The following is a 23,959-nucleotide window of genomic DNA, read 5'->3' as shown; positions in this document are numbered from 1 at the left end:
GGGATGTACTTGGACTGGGGTAAGGCAATTCGGCACTTCGGCTGGGGTAGGTATGAATTTGGACTGGGATAAGGCACATTGGCTGGCCCTTGCTGTCTTCTGGGGAGCTCTGTCCTCTGTCACTTCAGGAAGTCAAAGAGGATCGAGTTACAATTTGCGAAGTCAGTGAGACCTTGGGATGGGTTTTCCAGTTACACATTCCAGTGAAACTTCAGGGTGTGGATTATCCTCCAAGGGGACCAAACATTGATAAAGGGTGGAGCATGGTGGCCATTTTTGCAGTACAAATAAGCACATCCTTGTCTAAAGCCTCAGAACCTCCTTATGGCTGGTCCTGATGGAAATTAACGAACACTCTAGACATGAAAGTGCTGACTCAAAACTCTTTCATATATGACAGAATAGACAGTTATCTACTGAACAGTTCAGTATGTAAAAATATTGAAAGCCGACACATTCAGAAAAGCAAAGAATTTCCTAAAGATGTTTTACTGCAATTTATATAGGGCCCTGGTGAGACCACACCTGGATTATTGTGTATCGTTTTAGTCTCCTTACCTATGACAAATTTCTACCCTAGATTGTTTCCACTAACTGGTGAGATGACGAGAACATACAGATTTAAGATAATCACAGAAATAATTCATGGGAAAGAGATTTATTACCACTGAGGGTGGGTAGAATGTGTAATTCACTGCCAAAACTATTGCTGAAACAGAGTCCATGGGAGTTAGACAGTTGCTTGGATAAAAAAAGAATACCTCCGGGTACGGGGAGCAAGCAGAAGAGTGGGATAAGACTAGCTGGCTCATGTGGAGAAAAAACTGGTGCAGACTTCCATTCTGTAATAAGACTCTGCCCTAATTAGGTATGTATTGTCTTTACAGGGTAAAAGTGGTCCTTCCGGCCCAGAAGGGAAGTCTGGTATTCCAGGTGTCCCGGTAAGTCTCGCAGTTAATTTTTAATAAAAGAAACAGGAGCAAAACTGGGGGGGAAGGCCCTGTTATACTGGTACAAGATTTGCCTAACAACCATTGATGATATGCAAGAAAATAGACTGACCACAATATAAGGATGCCAAAGTTACATATTTTGGGGACGGGGGATGGGAGGAATAAAATTATGGGGCTGATTTTCCTGACCTGTGCCCATGAATGTCTGGAGGTTCCCTTCCTTCAGGAGTGTAGTGGAGTTTGAGCATGCAATAGGTTGAGGCCCAGCATCCAGAGTAAAATGAGTCAACCCAGTCTCCTGTTGCAGCATCTATGGTGTTGCCCATGTGCAAGGGCAACCCAGGAAGCTGGTAGTGGATGTACTGGGATCCTCCTCAGATCTGAGGGTCTGAGAAGGGCCCAACAGCAAAGTGAAGGGGTCTGATAAAGTTAAGCTGTATCTTTTGATTTGAGAGACTCATAGATGTTTGGGCATTAGGACTCTCCTGCGTCAGTTATAAAGGCTCCAAAGCCAGCAGCCTGAACCGCAGATATAGCTTTCTAAGGCCTGTAGGTGTACTTCTCTTTTCTCCCCGATTTGCCACGACAACAGCCTGTTGCACCGTTTGTGCAAACAAGGTTTACGGTCTGGTTACCAAATTAGGGTGCTGCTCAGCCTGTCAGTTGCCATATACTTGTCCACTGTCAGGACAGGAAGGGCAAAGAAACTAGACCACCGTAAATTTTGATTAAGCTTGAATAATTTCACTAGTGAATATTTTACGGCTGGGATTACACTGTGTGATGTTGAAATACAGACATATGAGCTCATTAGTATGAAATCCCTTTGTCCACTATTAATGTGTTAAGTCTCTTAAAATTAGGTCAACCAATCTCACGTGAATGCACCAATGTAATATAACGCAGCCCCATTTATTATTTCCGCCTTGTAGATGAGACATTAAACTGGAGCCCCATCTGCCTGTTCAGATGGATGTAAAAAATCACATGGCACTACTTTGAAGAGCAAGTGAGTGCTCCTCGTATCCTGGTCAACATTTGTCCCTCAACCAACACCATAATAACAGATTAGCTGGCCATTTACCTCAGTTGCAGATTGTCTCTGCTCGTGATATATCACACAATCAGGGTCGTTGTCTCTCAGCTCTCTTGCAACTTGTGGGATCTCAGTTATTCAGCTTCAACTTCTCTCTCTCATCTATTTCACTGCAGTGTTAGTGTCACATATTAATGGTCTCTATTTTTCCCATCTATTACACATTCTCTGGGGTATCACACATTCTTTGCTGTTTCTTTCAACTGTGGCACTTTCTTTGATCATATCACATATTCAGAGTGTTTCCCTCACAGTTAAGAGATCCTCTCTCTCAACTATTACATTCTTCAGATATCCTATATTCAGGGTCATTGCTCATAGTTGGCAGATCAGTTCCTGTTAAATATTCTTCTCATTCAGAATTGTACATGTTGTTACATACGAAACTTGATTTTACACTGTTTTCGCTTAGGCAGTCCCTCGTAGTCAAGGATGACTTGCTCCCACACTAATGAGTTCTCAGGTGACTGAGTCCAATGCAGGACCTATACTCTCTGTCACAGGTGGGGCAGACGGTGGTTGAAGGGACGGGTGGATGGGGTGCTTGGGTTGTCGTGCGCTCCTTCCGCTGTTTGCGCTTGGCTTCCGTGTGCTCCCGGAGAAGAGACTCGGTGTTCGGTGCCTTCCCGGATACTTCTCACAGATGGAGTACATGGTACAGTAAAACTTAAGTCTCGCACCAGTCGCTCAAGACTCATCGCTCATTAGAACGTAGAGACCTGTACAGTTTCTGTTAACAAAAAGGTTCCAAAAGCCCCTCTTGGACTGTACACTGCCAAAAACATGTGGGACACATCACTCAAAATAGTGGACATGTTTATGTATTCGGCAGTTGAGCATGAAGCCAAGTAACCCTCATTTATATGGTATAAATTATTTTGAGCAATGTTATTGTTAATCTACTACCGGTTAAATTCTTGTGATTGCTCTCCTGATGACTTAGTAAATACCGAGAGATACAGCAGGTTTGATCTCTGGTCTGGTCTGAGTTAGCCAATCTCAGCTGGGTCAGTGGGGCTGTTACAATTAATCTAAATGTCTTTGGGCAAGAAAGAGGAAAAATTCAGTTGGAGTTCCCACATCTTCTGGAAAGTGTGCATGCGAGTGCACATATCTGTGTGAATATTATGTGAGGACAGGGTCAGCTTCATCAGTAATGTGTTTCATAATAGCATAACCTGCCAACACTTGCTGACTAGACTCACAGACACTTGGTAAGGTAGAAAGAAGGCCTCACCTTCAGGAGAAAAGGAGAAAAACAGGAAAAGACCTGTTAATGGGTGGTTCGATAAGCATATGAAGGAGAAGGGAATAGAGGGTTATGCTGATAGATTTAGATGAGGAAAGATGGGAGGAAGCTCGAGTGGAGCATAAACACCGGCATGAACTGGTTGGGATGAATGGCCTGTTTCTGTGCTGTATACCCTATGTAATCCTATGTAATCCTATGTAAAAGGAAACATTTCTGTAACCTTATATTGATGAGGCCAAGATTTTTCAATGTTAGTGTCCTCTCATCATTCATGCTGTAAAGCACAGGCGAATATTTGGATAGGAAAGTTTCCTCACAAAACTATGTTCTACTAAAATTGCAAAATACCATCATTCTTAGACAGACCTTTCATTGATTGATGTATTTGTTTTTTTATCAGATTTTAGATAATCTATTTATGTTTCGCCTGAAATGATTTTGAATTTTAGGGAGTGAAGGGTTCTAAAGGACAAACTGGAGACCCAGGTTTTCCAGGGGTCCAGGGACTACCAGGATCACAGGTGAGTATCGTTTGTCTTATTTCTTTTCTCACAACTGAGGTGGAATTGTTTTATAAAATGTGCTTACTAAATATTTGATGAAAACTATCTTCTCTCTATGAAACAACAAAGATGAGGCTGTCCCATTGTCTAAAGTAGGCATCTTGAAGGAGCTCCTCAATCTGCATTAGTCCAGTGTGTCTTCTCCATTCTGGTGTCTTCAAATGGCTCTTTTCAACACTCCAAAATAAAGCTAATTACAAAACCAAAACAAGAAATGATTATCAAAAAGAAAGTCTATGGTGTTTAGTACTCCACAATAGATGGAAGAACTCTGGGATATAGTATCATCATTCTGATGGTATAAAGAAGAACTAAGTGCGTGGCACTATATTATTGATGGTACATGGAGAAATCTATTAGTTAGTGCCCAATAGGTTAATACCTCATCGATGCTATTGCAGAGACAAACTTCCTGGCCGAATGACACAGGCAAGTGACCTAATTAATCTCATTAACTCCTTGTTATGATATCCTTAACAGGGATTTTAAGCAGACCTTTTAAATTTCACTGGATGACCACAGGAATCACTCAGCTCGGAAACCACATCTGTAACCTGAGGCTGAGTGGCCATTGAATGAGGTTATTAATGCAGAGCATGGAAATCCCAATAAATCCTCCCACATAATGCCAGATTACTTGCCTCCATTTTGAGCACAGATTTAGTTGTCTAGAGTTTGCAAGTTTTTTCTCCAACCTCGAAGCCGCTCTCAGCACATCGCTAGTAACTATTACATCATTGACAGATTGCTCCTCTGATCTCTACTTGATCTGCCATCTATTACATCAGCATGGGTGCCGCTTATACTATCTCACCTTGGTCCTTGGAATCCGAACAGGATGAGCCCCAACACCAGCAGAAGCAGGCACACCAGCAGCAGTAACAACACCAACAACCTTCTCTTCAATGACCTGCTCAGAGATTATCAGCGCAGTGCTCGTTGTGCCAGAGGCAGTACCCCCAACAAAGAGTATACAGGCAGAGGATGAATTTCCTCAACATGACTGAGCAGCTGTGCCAAAGGAGATACAGGCTATCACTCCAGATTGTCACAGACACTTGTACCTTGCTGGAACAAAACCTGCAGCCCGGAGGAGCAGGTGGACATGCCTTACCAGAAGCTGTCAAAGTCACCAGTTCACCTCAGGCTCCATCCAGGGATCTGAGCAGACATTTGCGGCATTTTGCCGTTGGCCGCCCACAGGTGCATCACACAGGTCATGCTTAACAAATCAGCCAATATCAACTTTGCCACTTTGTGTTACTGAGTGAGTGCTCGGTTTTGTGGCTCTGGCTGGCTTTCCATGGGTGCAGGGCATCATCAACTGCACACATGTGGCCATCAGGGTACCCCATCATCATCCAGGTTTGTGATCCACAAGGGCTTTTACTCCCTCAATGTGCAGCCATAGGAAGATCATCATCCATATTTGGGCCAAATTCCCTGGCAGCTGTCATGACTCATCATCCTGCGCCAGTCCAGCTATTCGCACAACCAAACAGACTTGCTGGCTGCTTGGAGACCAGGGCTATCCACTGAAGGCAAGGCTAATGACACCCTTGAGTAGGCCATGCAGTGAGGCTGAGGAATGCTATAATGAAAGCCACATGTCCACCAGATGTGTCACACAGCAAATAATAGGCATGCTTCAGATGCATTTCAGATGCCTTGTCAGATCTGAAGGAGTCCTTCAGTACGCACCAGCCAGGGTCTCCAGAATCATCATCGTTTGCTGCACGCTTCACAGCATAGCGCAGTAACGAGGATTACAGCTGAAAGAGGAGCAAGATGCAGAGGAGGAGGAGGAGCAGCATCAGCTGGAAGATGAGGAGTAGCAAGAGGAACCTGAGCTCCACATGTCAGCATCACCAGAGCACATTGCTGGCCAGGGGTGGTCTCATCATGGCCAGATTCACTTAACTTCCTGCATTGCACCCATATAGCTGCCTCATGCTGTGCCAAGTTCCCCCCAACAACACCATAAAACAGCTCTACAATGACCAAGCCAATCCTTTCACACTGACCCCCATTGCTGGAGGTAACGTTATGTCTCACCATTCACTCCAACTCACTAAACGACTTCCAAAGTAGCAGATAATAATGAGCATGACCAGAAAGTGGTGAAAATAAATACTTTTATATGTGTCATAAAAGTAACGGAACCTTAACAATAGCATTACCCTTGTGCATCTACTTCTATGTCATTTTTCTTTTCCGCTTGCTTCTACGAGGTGCAACCCTTGTGGCTTCAGCAGAGGTAGAGGCAGGCTGCTCACTTCCCTGCTGCGACTGCGTAGACACTTTTGGCGGACATACTCTGGGTTTTGGAGCTGCTGATGGCACAGCCAATGTCTGCTCCTCCTATGACTGTGCGGGGGCACTCGGCCATCGCAATCTGGGGCATTGACTGCGGCAATGGTGGAGAAATGAGACCGCTTTGAGAGTGGCCGCCACTTCCATGTTCCTCTCACCATCATCCCTCTCATGGGCCACCCACACTTCACTGCTAGCAAGGGGCTGGAGAGCATCTTGCTGAACAGCAGAGGGATCATGAGAACCCAAGTCTACATTTAGATCCCTCATAGAGAGGAGTTCTACGAGCCTCTGTGTTCATGTGAGTGGCATATTAGCTGCTCCATGCAGGTGGCCATTCTTTAAATGGAAGAGCCTACAGTCACCATCACCCGCGATATGGTGGTGCTCATGTTGGAGATGGACTCCTCCATTCTCTGCACATTTGTAGACATCATGGCAGCAAAACCTGCTAGAGCCTCCTGCTTTTCTTGCTGCCCTTCAAGATCACCCTCTTTCTCGATGGCCCCCGAGATTCAGCGTCTGCATGGAGCTGAACAGGGCTTGGAACATCTTGTGCCCTTTGGCGAGGAGTCTCCACTGCTGTTCCTGTCTCCACCATATGTTCTTGCTCACTTGTGACTTGTGAAACATCAGTTGACAACATTACTCTATCTCACATTGGACCTACCGAGGTGTAAGTACCTACGCTGGTGCTGGGTGTGTTTCAGTCTGTTGACAGTGCACCCTCAGAGGCTAGAGGCTCCTCCTGAGGAGTTGTCTTCCTCATCCGGCTAGACAGTGGGAGACGGGGGCTCTTGATGGACCTGTGGGAGAGTGAAGAGGTGATTTAGATATGTCATATTAAGAATGGGTAGCAATACCATTATGCACACGATAAACATTCACTGGCTACTGACATCAATTGCCATATGAATAGCTGCTGTACATAAGAACATAAAGAAATAGGAGCAAGAGTAGGCCATATGGCCCCTAGAGCCTGCCACAGGTTGCTGAGAGATCCCCCTTTCTCCGTCTCCCACCGTTAGCTGCTCTGCAGCCTAGAGACCTCCAGGGCCACCATCTCTGCTGGAGTTAAAGTGATGAAGGATGGAGGGCCACCTCCGGTTCTCTCCCTCTCCGTTATTATGCGCTCTCCTCCTGCAAGAGGGAATGAAGAGAGGTTTGAGTGAGAGTGATGGCATGTAGGGATTGCATGAGTTATATCTGTAGAGGGTGATTATGAGGGAGTGTGGTGCCAATGCCAAATGGCCTCTTCTTGTGGTGTTAGTTGGCATGATATCATTCGGATGAGGGTGAGTGTGAGGGGTGGTTAGTCAACAGGGGGATGTTGGTATGTACATAGAGAGAGGGTGATGGATGGACATGTGTTGGTGTGAGTAATGACGTGCAGGAGCAGGCTTGGGAAGGCAGAGTGATGGGGATGTGGTGACAGGCACAGCAGGAGTGGCTTTGCACTCACCTTTCCTGATCTCATCAGATCATTGAAGCACTTCCGGCACTGCACCCAGGTCCGCCTCACCACATCCCTGCTGTTCACTTCCTCAGCTATTTGGTGCCAGCCTCTTTTGTCTCCTTGGGAAGTCATGTTTACAAGTCTCAGCAATAACAAGATCCTCCAAGAGACTCCCTCCACACTCCTAGATGAACCTTCAAATGCGATGTGGCCGAGGCTGCTTTAAATATCCCCGCTGAAAATGAGTCATCGGTGACATCATCAGACCTGCATCATGCAATAGGGCCGGGAAACGTGCATGTCTGCCTTAATAGGACCATTAACTGAAAGACACTCTGAGGAGCAAGCTCATCAATATAACCCGTTAAGTGGCCCGCACACAGCCAACCCAACTCCATGAGGAAAATTCCGGCCGATGGGATAGTACTTTATCAGTGATGGTGCAGGAAGGAACTTCTCAGGTACTTTTTAAATGATTCGTTCCAGGATGTGGGCTTAGCTGGCAAGGCCAGCATTTATTGCCCATCAGTAGGTATTTAGCTATCACTTCTGGACACTACAGATAAAAGCATCCCTTAAACACTTGGAGCACTAAGACACGTTTATCCCCTCCCAGCTTAAATATAATTTTACTACATATCTAATAACAATTTACATTTCTTGGTGGCAAAAATTAGCTGGTTTTGTTTTGAATGGACACTCATTAAATCAGAATCATGATCTATCAATCTGATTGAATAATTCAAATTAAATCTCTCGGTTCCTCACTGTATAGGTAGCATACTCTAAGTTATTATATTCTCCAGTATGATACATTTTGTTCACATCAAGAATATTGGTTTCAAATTCCTGATCCTTGTCAAAAATCTTCCATGGACTTGCCCCACTTTACCTCTGCAATATTTTCCAGCAACCACAGCTTGCTCTCTCTGTTCTTCCAACTCTGTCCTTCTGTGTCTTCATTCATCAACTCCCCCATTGGTAGCAGAGCCTTCATCAGGAACTCCCTTTCTAAACCCTTCCTCTAGCAACCACCAAGTGTTCCCCCAATTTCTCCTTTTGCAATTTACAATGCCTTGTAAAGTGGCAGAGGATATTTTGTTATGTTAAAGGGACAATGTAAATGCAAGTTGGTGTTGTTTATCATCTTCCTTTACTTCATGAACAGGGACTGTCAGGAGAGATAGGAACCCCAGGCAAAACAGTAAGTAATGCACATTGTGTTTATTTTCACTTTTTTTAAATAAAATTGGTTGCGTGTATTTCCAACATCAGATTTCTGATTGGTCATCTTGATGGACGAGGCCTGATTTCTGATTGGTCCCCTTGGAGGACAAGACATGCCCAGCAGTTTATCTGGAATATGTAATTTGATCCTGCCTACCTAAGTAATCAAGTACTTTGCAAAGTGTAATTCGAGCCATTCTGACTCTCATGCTCCAGACAGAACAGAGCTCACATAGAACAGACAGGGCTCACCCTCATGGGCTAAGACCTTCTCCCACCCCCAAACAAGATCTGTTCCCCCATAAGTTCCTGAGCTTCTTCCCCACCTAAGTTCCTGACCTCGCTCCGCCCCCCCCCCCCCCGCCAAGTTCCTGTCCAAATTCTTGACCTCCCATCCCCAGCCCAAGTTCCTGACCTCTGGTGCCACAAGTTCCTGACCTTCCTCCCCCGCCCCCCCCGCCCACAACTTGCTGACCTTCTCTCCCAGCCCAAGTTCCTGACCTCCTCCTTCCTTCCCCAAGTTTCTGACATTCCTCACAACCCCCCCACCAGAGTTCCTGACCATCTCCCCCTGCCCACGTTCCTGACCTCCCGTCAAGTTTCTGACTGTCCCCATCCCCCCGGAGTTCTATAGATGGGGTATTTTTTGTGGGTCACGGATTGTTAACAGGTTTATTGGGTATGAAATGAATAGTGACAGTGTCATGACTTCCGGATTTCATCCAGTCCAATGATATCACTTGCCATACAGCACAAACTTTCCAAGAAATCAACCAGGTGTAGGGAGACGAGAGAGAGAACGTGGTGCGAGTGTAAAGGGGATGGGGTCAGAAGAGCATGATCTGTCTTACCATCAGGATCACGTTCTTGCTCATATTCCCCCTACCCCTCCTTCTTCCTCCATCCCTACCATGCTTTCTGTGCTCTTTACCCACCTCCCCGCGTTCCTGACCTCGCCCCCTCCTCTCTGATACTCCCTTTCTCCCTCACTCTCTATCCCTCTCCCCTCTCTCTCCCTATTCTCTCTCTGCCTCCTCTCTCTCCCCTCTATTTCCCTCTTTCTCACTCTTCTCCTCTCTCTCTCACCTCTCTCCCCCCCGATCCCCTCCACTCTCCCTCCCCCTCCCTCTTTCTCTCCCCCCCGATCCCCTCTCTCTTCCCTCCAATTCCCTCTCTCTCTCTCTCACCTCTAATTCCACCTCTCCCCCCTCTGATTCTCTCTCTCTCATCCCTCCATCTCCTCTCCCCTTCCCCTGATCTCTCTCTCTCTCCCCATCCGCTCTCCTCTCTCTCCCCACTCCAATCCCATCCCCCTCTCTCCACTTTGGATACTCTCTCTTCCCCTCCCAGCCACCAACAGATCCAGTGACCTTCTCCACACGGAGCCAAGGAAAGCGTGACCCACTACAGGCTGCAACGATTGGGTACTGAGCATGCACTGCTTTGGTAAACAGCACGCATGCATGGGGGGAATTCAAGTGCGTGGGAGCAGGATACCGCGTACATGCGCAGAAGGCCACAAAGATGTTCGTCCAGATAAACACTCCGAATAAAATTCATCTGTTCATGGTTATTATTTAACTTACCCTGAACTGAGCCACGGACTACATTTCTTCTTATGTTGAAGATGCAATAGTTTCAAGACTGGCTTTGCTCTTTTGTGCAGGGATCTGCAGGCAAATCAGGCGATCGGGGGTCTAAAGGAGAAAGGGTAAGTGATGCAGTGATGAAGACAAATAGAATATTAGTAAGGTTTTCTAAATACTCAGTTAACCAAATAAACTGATGCTGCACATCAAGGACCCACCAGATGAGATACTGAGCTAATGTAAAAAGGTCTAACTGTGCAATGTTTTTAATTTCATTGTAAAACCAAGGCCTATGCCGCTAAGAGAAAATATTTTTTTTTGTTTCTGGGATGTGGGCATCGCTGGCAAGGCCAGCATTTATTGCCCATCCCTAATTGCTGTTGAGAAATATTATGCCTCTGGTAAGGTTAATTGAAATCATCACAGACCCGGTATCAAACCTGGAACTTGCTTAGTCTGTGTGGCTCAGTACTGCATTGGTTAATGTATTTATTCATCGAGTCATCAAGACAACGTACAATTCAGTTTTAATGGGAACGTAGCTGTACAGCTCATTGGTGTTGTGATTTTTGCAGTTACCAACTGGGGGGGGGTTAAGCATTGCCTGGACTGAGTGTAGAAGGGAAAATCTGGCCAGAAGGATTGCATGCTGCTAACAGAACCCACCAATTTTTCTTCTACTGAAATGAATAAGAGGAAAGTCCAGCAGGTTCTGGAAGGGGTCCTCCACACCAGACTTTTCTGTGCTCCACCTAGTCAATGTTTAGCACCCAGGCAGGGTAACGACAATAATCCACCCCCATGGAGTTCCTGGTTCATACCCAGGTTTCCTCCCATGGCTAACTTCTCACCCGAGCCAACATTCCTCCCCAATCAATACCAGAAGAAACAGATTAATTAGTCGTTTGTCTTATTTGCTGTTTGAAGGATCCTCCTATGCATAAATTGCCAGCCACATTTGCATACTAAACCACAGTCATAGTACTTCTAAACTCATTTATTTGTTGTGAAGTGCTCTGGAACATCCATAGAACATGGTAAGATGCTTTATAAATAAAAATTTGTTCTTCCTTTCCTTAATTCACCTGGAGAATAACTGTGTTAGTGAATGACGTAGAGTCTGCAGAAGGGAAAGAAATACTTGGATTTATATAGCACCTTTCACGACCATTTGATATCTCAAAGCGCTTTACAGCCAATGAAGTACTTTTGGAGTTTAGTCACTGTTGTAATGTAGGAAACGCGGCAGCCAATTTGCGCACAAGCAAGCTCCCACAAACAGCAATGTGATAATGACTAGATAATCTGGGTTTTTTTATGTTGATTGAGGGATAAATATTGGCCAGGACACCGGGGATAACTAACCTCCTCTTCTTCGAAATAGTGCCATGGGATCTTTGAGAGGACAGATGGGGCCTTGGATTAACATCTCATCTGAAAGATAGCACCTCCGACAGTGCAGCACTCCCTCAGCACTGCACTGGAGTGTCAGCCTAGATTTTTGTACTCAAGTCCCTGTGGTGGGAATTGAACCCAAAACCTTCTGACTCCGAGCCAAGTGTGCTACCCACTGAGCCACAGCTGACACAACAATAAATAACGAACACGGTTGAGAACTATTTTTAACAAAGACAGTAAGCCAAATTTTTAATGAGATTTAAGTCTAATATTTATTTTTGTTTTTCCCTACAAAATTTTTCAGTTTGAGGACGGGGTCACTTAGGAACTCTGGGGGTAATATTTCCTCCAGTTTTTACATTTAATGACTTGTGAGCATAAGAAAAATATTTCCTATATTCCATTTCCAGCAAAATATGTTTATGATTTCATTAGAAATAGCGATCAAAGGGAATCTTCCTCTTATGTTTATGATGCTAGTGACCAAACCGTTGTGCCATTAAAGAATGGCCAAGAGTTTGATGGAGTTGGGATTTATGGAGAAAGGCCACAAGGGAGAAATGAGCATAAGCAAATCATTCTGGTTAAATATTCTTTTTTTTGCATTTATTTCCAAGCTTCATTTTGTTTTTCTTTCCTTTGGGCAGGGTGACCCAGGCATCAAAGGTGAAAAAGGAACCCAGGGGGACAAAGGACGATCTGGTGATCCAGGGCTTCCAGGTATAAAAGGACACACTGGGATCATGGGTCCAGTAGGGCCTCCAGGAGAAAGAGGCCCAGCTGGGACACCAGGCCAATCAGGTCCTCCTGGCATACCTGGAGAAAAAGTAAGTAACTCAATACTGATAGCAATCCATGTTGCCAATGCTCAATGTTATGAGTGTCAACCGAGTACAGATGGTAAACAAATTCCTTCAGACTTAGAATGGCTTCAGAGAATGGAGCTTCAAAACTTGAATCCAAACTCGAAGTTGCAATCAGCCAATGCACTCATACTTAATTTTGATTCTTTCTTATGTCTTATTTTAGACTTGTTAATTTTCTAAAATCAGGAATAATTTTGTGAGCAGGGAGTCTCACCCACCAAGCAGACATAGCGGGAATTTGGACATGCGTTTCCCATATATTTTCTGTCCATTTAAAATTCCTTGCCTTAGCTGCTGATATGTACTGTCAGCAGTCAAGGTTCCCTATCAGGAGTGGAGTTTTGTAAAATTGCCCCTCATACAGGGTTAGCATTGACTCACACACACTACTGGTATTACTTTCCCTAGGGTGAACCACCATCATTTGAGCAACTGAGAAGACTTATAAGGGAAGAGCTGTCGAAGCAGCTCGATGGTAGGTTGCACTTCATATTTCTATATTTGCTGTGCTACACTTACGTAAGAACACGTTTCTGGGGGCCAAAGTTTCAATGTAGCCTCGAGCAATGGGGTGACATTCTCATTTCCCTGTAAATGAAATGCGCTTGGGCAGCTTCAACCCAATTCCTAATGGCTAGAAAACAACCCCAGAATTCAACACAAATTGGTAAAGTAGCTTCGGGCACAAAGGTGGCTGCTGTAAGAAATAAAATAAGAAACATTTGTGCGATCGGTGTGCTTTCCTGAGGTTCGGATTGAAACATATGATTGACAGAGTAGAGGTAGCTTCACTCTGTGTGGAAAAATAAAATCATAAATACTGCAAATGCTGTAAATCTGAAAAAATGTGAAAATGCTGGAAGCAGTAAGCGGTCAAACAGCATCCATGCAGAGAGCAAATGTCTCATGCTTGCACCCTTCGTCAGAATGAACAGTGCAAGCCTGAATCACTACCTTGCCTTGTTTTTTCCATAGATGCTGTCTAACCTGCTGAGTGTTTACTGTGTATTTTGCCATTCCTGACTTTGAAATGATTGATGCTGCTAGTTAGGTGGAAACGTTTAAACACAAAATTACTTACAAATTTAAATACAAGAAAATATAGATGTTAAATTTTATGCCATTATTAAGACACAAAACACAATAAATTATTTGAAGATTATTTGCATTCTGTTGTGAAGTCCACCTTCCCTCAATATTACATATAGTTCAGAAAAGTAACTCAAGTTAATCCCCCAAGAAGAGAAGAGGGAGAAGAAAAGTGATGGGAACATAAGAAATCGAGCCTGCTCCGCCATTCAATAAGATCATGGTTGATCTGATTCTGGCCTCAACTCCACTTCCCCACCTGCTCCACATAACCCTTCACTCTCTTATCATTCAAAAATCTGTCTATCTCCACCTTAAATATATTCAAAGACCCAGTCTCCACAGCTCTCTGGGGTAGAGAATCCCAAAGATCCACGACCCTCCGAGAGAAAAAATTCCTCCTCATTTCTGTTTTAAATGTGCGACCCTTTATTCTGAAACTAATAAGGGAATTAAGAGTTATGTGGAGCTGAGTCCACGGCCAGATCAGCCATGATCTTGTTGAATGGCGGAGCAGGCTCGAGGGGCTAGATGGCCTACTCCTGTTCCTAATTCTTATGTTCTTATGTTCTTAACGATGCCGTCTAGTTCTAGATTCCCCCATGAGGGGAAACATGCTCTCAGCATCTACCCTGTCAAGCCTCCTCAGAATCTTACATGTTTCAATAAGATCACCTCTCATTCTTCTAAATTCCAAGGAGTATAGGCCCAAACTGCTCAACCTTTCTTCATATGACAACTCCTTCATCTCAAGAATCAACCTCGTGAACCTTCTCTGAACTGCCTCCAATGCAAGTATATCTTTCCTTAAATAAGGAGACCAAAACTATACACGGTACTCTAGGTGTGGTCTTACCAACACCCTGTACAGTTGGAGCAGGACATCCCTACTTTTATACTCCATTCCCCTTGCAATAAAGACCAGCATTCCATTTGCCTTCTGATTACTTGCTGTACCTGCATGCTAACATTTTGCATTTCATGTACAAATCCCTCTGCACTATTATATTTTGTAATAGCTCTCCATTTAAATAATAATTAGATTTTTTATTTCTCCTACCAAAGTGGACAACATCACCTTTTCCCACATTATAGTCCAGCTGCCAAATGTTTGCCCACTCACTGAGCCAATCTATATCCCTTTGTAGATTATTTGCGTCCTCCTCACAACTTGCTTTCCCACCTATCTTTATATCATCAGAAAATTTGGCTATGTTACACTCAGTCCCTTCATCCAAGTCATTAATATAAATTGTAAATAGTTGAAGTCCCAGCTCTCATCCCTGTGGCACCCCACAGTTTGCCAACCTGAAAATGACCCATTTTTCCCTACTCTCTGTTCCCTGTTAGTTAGTCAATCCTCTATCCACACTAATATCACCCCCAACCCCATGAGCTCTTATCTTGTGCAAAACAGATAGTGACAGTGACAGGGTCTGATATAAAACCCTTGTTTTCTTTGCTGTAACCTTGGTTATTTGACATTATTAGCAATATAAGCTTTGTGGATGAGCTGGTCAAGTCTACTGTCATGCCAAGAGTGTGGATTTGTCAATACACCTCCTGCAGGCACTGATGAATCAAACTATACAAGCTTCATAAAATATATATGTGAATGTACATTTTTTGGCAATTCAGTAAAATAAAGGGTTTGTTAAATTCACTTACAGCACGGCTGTCCTATCTCATGACTCAGTTTCAACCAACATCCATTAAGGCAGCACCTGGGAAGCCAGGGCCTCCTGGTCCACCAGGGAACAATGGCTTTCCTGGGAGGTCTGGTGTCCCAGGAGAACCTGGGCAGCCTGGAGAACCTGGCTCGGAAGGATCCAGAGGACCAATGGGTCCAAAAGGTATGAATTTTTTTTTTTTTAAACTGTATTCTTAAGTGTATAAAAATCACTGTGGTTCCTATTTTGAGGTAAAATTTCTGTTTTATTTGTAACTTTGTACATGTTTTAATCTGTCAGGTGATCATGTAAACGACCCTTCAAATGGACAACCTAGTAATCCTAACACATTAATAACACATATCTGATAACCACGCCTCATTGTCACTTTTTCATTGCTCAACAGAGGGGCGATGTTTTCATCCAACAACTTGTTATGATCTGGAATACACTGCCTGAAAGGATGGAGAAGCAGATTCAATCATAACTTTCAAAGGGAAATTGAATATTTACTTGAAAAGGAAATATTTGCAGGGCTATGGGGAAAGTGGGATTAATTGGATAGCTCTTTCAAAGAGCAGACACAGGCATGATGGGCTGAATGCCCTGGTTCTGTGCTGTATGATTCCATGAACTTCAACACCATAAGTCCATCCGTTACTGATGCTCCTCAACATAGATTTTACTTAAACACTTATTGAAGCTTTATTCGGATTGTATATTGTTCAAGTTCAAAAAGCAACTATTCTTAGCTGTGCACCCAAACCACCTAATCATATTTAGCATCTACACAAACGAACATGGGTAAGAACGACTGCCATTTTAAATTTTGCTTCTGCGAAACAAGGCAACTTACCAATCCCTTCTTCAAAAGGTTCTTAAAAATTCATGTGATTTAAAAAAAAAATTTGCTCATAGATTATATTTTTCAAATAACAAGATGGCACAGTGGTTGCACCATAAAATTGTGCCTTAGAGTGATAAGATGTAAGCTACCATAATCAATACCAACACCTTCAAATGACTGGCAGATTGATGTTGCTCTAATGTTTTATCGGAACTAACAGTAAAACCTTAATGTGCGTGTAGTGATTAATAGTAACTTCCACATTTATTACTGGAACTTTTTTTTCATTAATTAATATGTGGTAGATGAAAGATTATAAAATTATTCTATGATTCGATGATTAGAAAGACATGAGCTGAAGCTTCATGTCAGGGTCACCACCTGTCATTCACAGAGGCATCCTCATTGTCATCAGTTTGAAGTCTCAACTATGTCTCCTCAACAGAGATAACATCAGAAACAATTGGGTAAAAAGTTACAAAAGCAAGATACTGCAGATGCTGGAAATCAGAAATAAAACCAGAAAATGCTGGAAAAACTCAGCATTTGTGGAGAGAGAAACAGAGTTAACGTCTCAGGTCGATGACCTTTTTTAGGTTAAGAAGATAACCGAACAACATTGATAATGTCCTTTTAATTCCTGGGAACAGCCTGATTGTACCACTAAGTACAGATCTAGTCTTGCCTCATGATAACGTAGTGCCATGTCTTTCTCGGTTTCATGGCTGATGGCGAATTGAAAGAACTTCCAGCTCGATTCCTGACAGCAGAAAGTAATATCAATCTCCTATCTTGCAGTCACATTGCTCCACATAATTGTCCTAACAATCCGTATTACAACCCCACAGTGTACAAAAGATCAATGAGCTTGTAAGTGCTCACACACACAGGAAGGGTCACTGTACAATGTTTGAGTGTGGTATATTTCTCTCCCTAATCCTAGAGCATTGAGACCAATTGTAGTATTTTTCGATAATGCACCTTTATATTGACCATGATATCAAGAGCTGATTTAAATGTAAGGGCATATCATTCTTGTATTGCTCCAACATTAAGAGATTTATGTCAGCGTAGGTGCAGATCATTCATTATACTTATCTTAATCTGCATTTAACTTCACAAAAGCATTTTCTCTGTCAGTGCCTGGCATGTTATAAGTGGTTCCCTTTTATGTGCAGGTGAAAGAGGTGCAAAGGGTGAACGAGGAGAGACGGGCGTTGGACAGAGGGGTGATTCTGGTTCAACAGGTCCTCCAGGTAAGATCTTCTGTTTTATTCCATATCTTTAACATTGCTGAAAATTAATGCATATGATTTGAAATCTTGGTTGAAGATGTAAAGAATGATATCAGGAGTAGAATTAAAATAATAATTTCCTTGTTCTGCTTTTTTTAGTCATTGTGTGTTGCAAAACATTAATTGGTCCAAAGCATTTACCAATGGTGTTCTGTAGTCAGGCTTCTAGTGGGTGTAAAGGAGCATCCCAAGAATAACTTCCTCACTCAGATTATTTTTTGTTTGCTGGTTCCATGTCTCCATTGGTGCTTACACCAGTGCCAGAACTGAGATCAGTAGGTAATTGTGCCATACTGCTTCAACAGACGTGATCCCCTAACTGATCATGCCCACATTGTCAGCCATATTGCCATACAAGGAGGAAGCTTATGTGGCAAATTGGCAGTATACTTCCCTTCATCGCAGCATTCACGGGAAGATGAGATCAGAAATCAAAGCCAGCAGTAACAATTCTTACTGCTACCACCAGATGGCACCCTACTGGCCGTAAAACTGATCTTAGTAAAGAGAAAATCTGGCCAAGTTTTGGGGAATTTTAGACGGAGATCTAAATAGTATTAAACCTAGAAAGTTTGGCTACTGCATTGGAGATATGTTGATACTGTTAATAATGAAGCAAGGAGTAAAAAAGATCTGATTTCCCCAAATAATTGAAAGTCAGTGGGATTGGTGATTGATGTCGAGATTAGGCTGTGTAAAATTAGCTGAGGAGTCCCACGACTGTTTATCTGAGGTTTCCACAAGTTGGACAAGCAGGTGAGCCCCGGTGGAAATTCACCCCTGGGGTGATCAGTCTTCTCTGCAATGCCTTCAGTGTTTAAATATCTCCTTTACCTCTCAGTGATCGGAATTGGGCACAGTATTTACTGTGTGGTCCGACAAGAGCACTGTATAACCTAAACACTGCTTCCTCTGACTTATAGTCTATTGTTTTAGCTACGTGGTTATTCATTCCATTGGATTTGTTGATTACTGCTTTACATTGGTTGAGCATGTTGGGGGAGAAATTTGGGAGTACTCGTACGGGGCGCTAACTTTTAAAAGTTGAAAAAATTCGCGGCAGGCGCTCATGATTTTCAACTTTAAAAAAATTCGGTGTTTGCGGTCTAGGAAGGAGGTGGAGCGTTAAATCATGCGTTCCACTTCCTCCCTGGAGCACAACAGGACGCAGGCACGGCAGTAGATGTACAGCGCTGCATAATGGGCCGTGCAGCGTGGCTGCGATCTGAGGCTCCTTCCCTTTCTTAAAGGCTGCAGGCTCTGAATTATGATGTGTGAACTGGTCCCCAACGGCAGCCGCGATCCAGCCTGACGCACTCCAGCAGAGTGCCGGGCTGATCGATCATGGCCGAACAGAAATCAAAAAAATTGAACAACCCCTCGCCTTTAAGTATCGCCCCCGAAGCACCTGGCCTTCCGATGAACACCTGCAGCTGCCGGTGTTTCCGCCTGGCGATGCTGCAGGGATGGAATCCCTTATCCTTAAACTGTGACCCCTGGTTCTGGACGTCGCCAACATCGGGAACATTTTTCCTGCATCTAACCTGTCCAATCCCATCAGAATTTTATATGTTTCAATGAGATCCCCTCTCATTCTTCTAAATTCCAGTGAATATAACACTAGTCGATCCAGTCTTTCTTCAAATGTCAGTCCTTCCATCCTGGGAATCAGTCTTGTGAACCTTCGCTGCACTCTCTCAATAGCAAGAATGTCCTTCCTCAGATTAGGAGACCAAAACTGCACACAATACTCAGGGTGTGGTCTCACCAAGGCCCTGTACAACTGCAGTAAGACCTCCCTGCTCCTATACTCAAATCCCCTTGCTATGAAGGCCAGCATGCCATTTGCTTTCTTTACTGCCTGCTGTACCTGCATGCCTACCTTCATGACACCCAGGTCTCGTTGTACCTCCCCTTTGATTAATCTGTCACCATTCAGATAATAATCTGCTTTCCTGTTTTTTTCCACCAAAGTGGATAACCTCACACTTATCCACATTATACTGCATCTGCCAGGCATTTGCCCATTCACCTAATCTGTCCAAGTCCCCCTGCAGCCTCCTAGCATCCTCCTCGCAGCTCGCACTGCCACTCAGCTTAGTGTCATCTGCAAACTTGGAGACATTACATTCAATTCCTTTGTCTAAATCATTAATGTATATTGTAAATAACTGGGGTCCCAGCACTGAACCCTGCGGTACCCGACTAGTCACTGCCTGCCATTCTGAAAAGGACACATTTATTCCCACTCTTTGCTTCCTGTCTGCCAACGAGTTCTCTATCCATGTCAATACATTATCCCTAATACCATGTGCCTTAATTTTGCACACTAATCTCTTGTGTGAGACCTTGTCAAAAGCCTTTTGAAAGTCTAAATACACCACATTCACTGGTTCTCCCTTATCCACTCTACTAATTACATCCTCAAAAATCTCTAGAAGATTTGTCAAGCATGGTTTCCCTTTCATAAATCCATACTGACTTGGACCGATCCTGTCACTGCTTTCCAAATGCGCTGCTATTACATCTTTAATAATTAATTCCAGCATTTTCCCCACCACCGATGTCAGGCTAACCGGTCTATCATTCCCTGTTTTCTCTCTCCCTTCTTTTTTAAAAAGTGAGGTTACATTAGCTACCCTCCAATCGATAGGAACTGAACCAGAGTCCATGGAATGTTGGAAAATGACCACCAATGCATCCACTATTTCTAAGGCCACTTCCTTAAGTACTCTGGGATGCAGACTATCAGGCCCTGGGGATTTATCGGCCTTCAGTCCCTTCAATTTCCCTAACACCATTTCCTGACTAATAAAGATTTCCCTCAGTTCCCACTTCTCACTCGAACCTCGTTCCCCTAGTATTTTCGGGAGGTTATTAGTGTCATCCTTCGTGAAGACAGAACCAAAGTACTTGTTCATTTGGTCTGCGATTTCCTTGTTCCCCATTATGAATTCCCCTGATTCTGACTGCAAGGGACCTACATTTGTCTTCACTAAACTTTTTCTCTTCACATATCTGTAGAAGTTTTTGCAGTCGGTTTTTATGTTCCCTGCAAGCTTACACTCATACTCTATTTTCCCCCTCCTAAGGAGACTGTAATTCCCGTATTGGACTGTTCAGTCACCTAAGAACTTACTTTTAGAGTGGAAGCAAGTCTTCCTCGATTCTGAGGGATTGTCTATGATGATGATGATGATGAATATGTCTATTCAGGCTATTCTATGTTTTTATAATGCTTGGATCACACTTGAAGTACTATGTGCAATTTTGGTCATGACACATCAAAAGAGACATACATGTACTGGATAAGGTGCAAAACTAGCAGCAAGAATTACCTCAATTTAATGAGGATGAGCTACTGAGAAAGATTAGAGAAGCTTAAAGGTTAAGAGGGACCTCATAAAAGAAAAATGGTAAAGATAAGATAATGCAGAATATTACTTGAAGATAATGCAAGCAAGTAAGAAAAAGGGACATCAATTAAACTTAGTGAAAAAAAGGTTAAAAAGTAATCAAAAATTGAGAAACATTTATAATAATGTATCTGATAATGTAGTAGAGTCAAAGACAGCAGGTGTCCAAATGTATTTTGGTGAAGTCCAACTGAAAAGATTGAGTGGCTTGGAGTACAAGCTTAATGGGCCAAATGGCCCTTTCTCATCGTAGACTTTTGCTTATATTCTTATAAATTGTATTTTATATTTCTAGGTACCCCCGGAACACCTGGCTATGGAAAAGATGGAATTCCTGGTATTCCAGGACCACAAGGCGAATCCGGCAATCCTGGTGCCGCTGGTCCTCAAGGACCCTCTGGTCCAAATGGGATCTGTGACCTGGCTCAGTGCGCTTACTATGCAAGTATGGCCAGCCGGCCGTCCAACCAAAAAGGACCTTGAACCAAGACAAGAAGAGTTTGAAGAGATGAAGGACTCAGAGGCTGTTTAATAAAAACGCAACAAAAAATGAAATGATCAGCAGCCTGTACAGCGATCACTCCAAGCACGCCTGCTGTCAGCCAAATGTGTTTTGATGTGAGTTCCTGTCCTCTCATAGGTTAACAGGAGAAGTGTACTGTATCCCAGGCGTTAAGCACACACACAGGCCCCTCCTGCAAATCCATACCAGCTCTTAATTGCGACTTAACTGTGTGGTTTTAAAGCTTTCTAATTGTACATATTTTCAAAATCTGCAGTTATTTTCCTGTATAATTGTATCTCATCTACAGTGTGACATATGTAAATTGCAATTTACATACACTGGATTATCCAGTTGTTCTGTCAGATTTCCGTGTTGTGAATATATATAAAGTAAAATTAATAGCAAACATGCTGATTTCCACATGCATAATTTAAAAGGAAATATATCTTCTACTGGCCCTTGAAGGGCAGTTTATTTTCACTTTGCAAAAATAATGTATTTGAGATTACAATCATATATCACATTTTAACTAATCATAGAATATTAAATTTCCTATAATTTTCTTCATGAAAATGATAATAGCTGACCTTGCTGGTGCATTTAATACTTGTGCATTTAATCTTCAATGCTCTCTATTATTTTAATTACATTTTACATTTAATTTATTGTGCTCATCAAGGTGGGAGGTGTTAGTGCTGAGAATGGAACTCTTCCCATTTCAAACTCCCAGTTTCTGCATCAACTACTTTCTGGTCAAGTATAGTACTGCTTGATGCAGAGTAAACCTCACTCGACTCTGCCCCAACACTCTGCCTAACTCCCATTTCAGAAGAGCACCACCTACCCCCCATTGCACCATTTTGACTTTTTATCCATTTCCCACCACAGGCGATCCTGGGCCTCTTGGAGTTAAATTGCCAATTAGTCCTCTCAATCATTTTGTTTCCCTCCAAGGCACGGGTGGTGGATTAGTCCTCATTGCGCCTGCTTAAACAGGGGCAAAAAGGACCAATTTTGGGGTGCAACATTCCGTGCCTGATCTGCAACTGCATTACTGGCCCTGCCATATCAGTAAAGGCGGCTTTCCAGGCGTCCCTAGTGGCCCCTTGAATCTGTGAGTTAGAGGCCTAATGCCTGTTTAAGGTCCTTTGATGACAATTCATTAGGGCTGAGCAGAGCAGGCACCAGCCTTGTTCCACACAATTATTTGGTTCCTAATGGGACCGCTGGAGGCTGTCATCAAAAAAGTAAGTATATTATTTTTAATTTCCCTTTATGTGGAGCCAAAGGGAGCAGGAATGCTCCTCCTGGCTCAATAGCACTATTGTGCATTGTAGTTAGTGAGCAGCTGGCCCAAATTGGTCCTTTCCTAACCAACAAGCTACCTTTGGATGTCTGTATGGTATCTGCAGTTTACCGGCAATATGTTGATGAGGCCGGAGGATGGCTTATATTGGCATGAGCCTCAGGACTTCCGCTTCTGGCGTGCTCAGAGTGCATCGCCTATTTCAGGCGCAAAATGGGCATGGACCAATTTCTAGACCAGTGACTCATGCTGGGTTATAGGTCCACTTGGGCTGGCAGCTATCTGGCGCCTCATTAAAGTAGTCATTCATCATGTGTGAACCTGTAGGATAGTAAGTGTCAACTGCTTACTTGACCATAGAGAGCATCACAGCCAGGCAAATTCCTGCCGTCAGCTATTGTCCACACATCCACACTCTCCATCACAATGGAGTAAGAGCTCTGACTGGTTTCATTTTTCTTTCCCTCCCTAACCAAGTGCATTTAAGGCCACTTGCAGCACTCCCAACTCCTGCCCCGATGAGATCCACTTTCTCCGGACAGACCTGGTCTGCATAGCTTTGTGCCACAATTAACTATACATTTATCCATTGAGCCAATTTCAGGCCCTTGATCACGATGATGTGTGTACTTATATTTAATAAATTAGGGTACAATTATCAGTGAAGTAATATGACTATTATTTCACTCTAATGATAAGCACAACTGCAATGATGGAAAGGCAAGCTGACCAGTCTCCTCAACCTGCAGACAAAGGAGATGGAGCTTGTCCATTTAAAGAAGTTTCCGTTAATACATTATTTTGAGTTCATATCAATAAATTATTATTTCATTATTCATTTGTGAGTCACCTCACACCACCCCTCAACCAGGGAGCCTGAAATATAAATGGGTTGGCCTAATCTTTCCAGTCCCATCTCTCCAGTTTTTGTAAGAATCCTGGTCGATGGAGCCAGGAAAGCGCTTGGTTATGCATCTGCTGCGTCTTTACCTCTTCTCCCCCCCACCACCTTTTCTGGAGGACAATTCTGGCGGCATGCAAAAATGCAGCTACGTTTCCCACCATGTGTTCAGTTTTAAATGCTGGACACAGGGACTGCTAGTTAGGCTGCCGTGTCC

The 23,959-nt window shown here is 43.4% G+C and overlaps 1 protein-coding gene across 1 annotated transcript in view; it reads left to right on the top strand.

Annotated features, from left to right (window-relative positions):
* The window catches only part of col22a1 (collagen, type XXII, alpha 1), a 463,862-nt gene extending 441,896 nt beyond the window's left edge, over positions 1-21,966 (top strand). The window contains exons 55-63 of the mRNA XM_070888428.1: positions 888-941; positions 3,751-3,822; positions 8,802-8,837; positions 10,527-10,571; positions 12,495-12,674; positions 13,122-13,188; positions 15,473-15,655; positions 17,498-17,575; positions 21,326-21,966. Coding sequence (XP_070744529.1) covers positions 888-941; positions 3,751-3,822; positions 8,802-8,837; positions 10,527-10,571; positions 12,495-12,674; positions 13,122-13,188; positions 15,473-15,655; positions 17,498-17,575; positions 21,326-21,513 — 903 coding nt within the window. The 3' untranslated portion in view covers positions 21,514-21,966. The remainder of the gene's footprint in view (positions 1-887; positions 942-3,750; positions 3,823-8,801; positions 8,838-10,526; positions 10,572-12,494; positions 12,675-13,121; positions 13,189-15,472; positions 15,656-17,497; positions 17,576-21,325) is intronic.
* The last annotated feature ends 1,993 nt before the right edge of the window (positions 21,967-23,959 follow it).

Source organism: Pristiophorus japonicus, chromosome 1, assembly GCF_044704955.1.
Source record: "Pristiophorus japonicus isolate sPriJap1 chromosome 1, sPriJap1.hap1, whole genome shotgun sequence".
Classification (NCBI taxonomy): domain Eukaryota; kingdom Metazoa; phylum Chordata; class Chondrichthyes; family Pristiophoridae; genus Pristiophorus; species Pristiophorus japonicus.
This window is presented reverse-complemented; position numbering and strand designations above follow the sequence as displayed.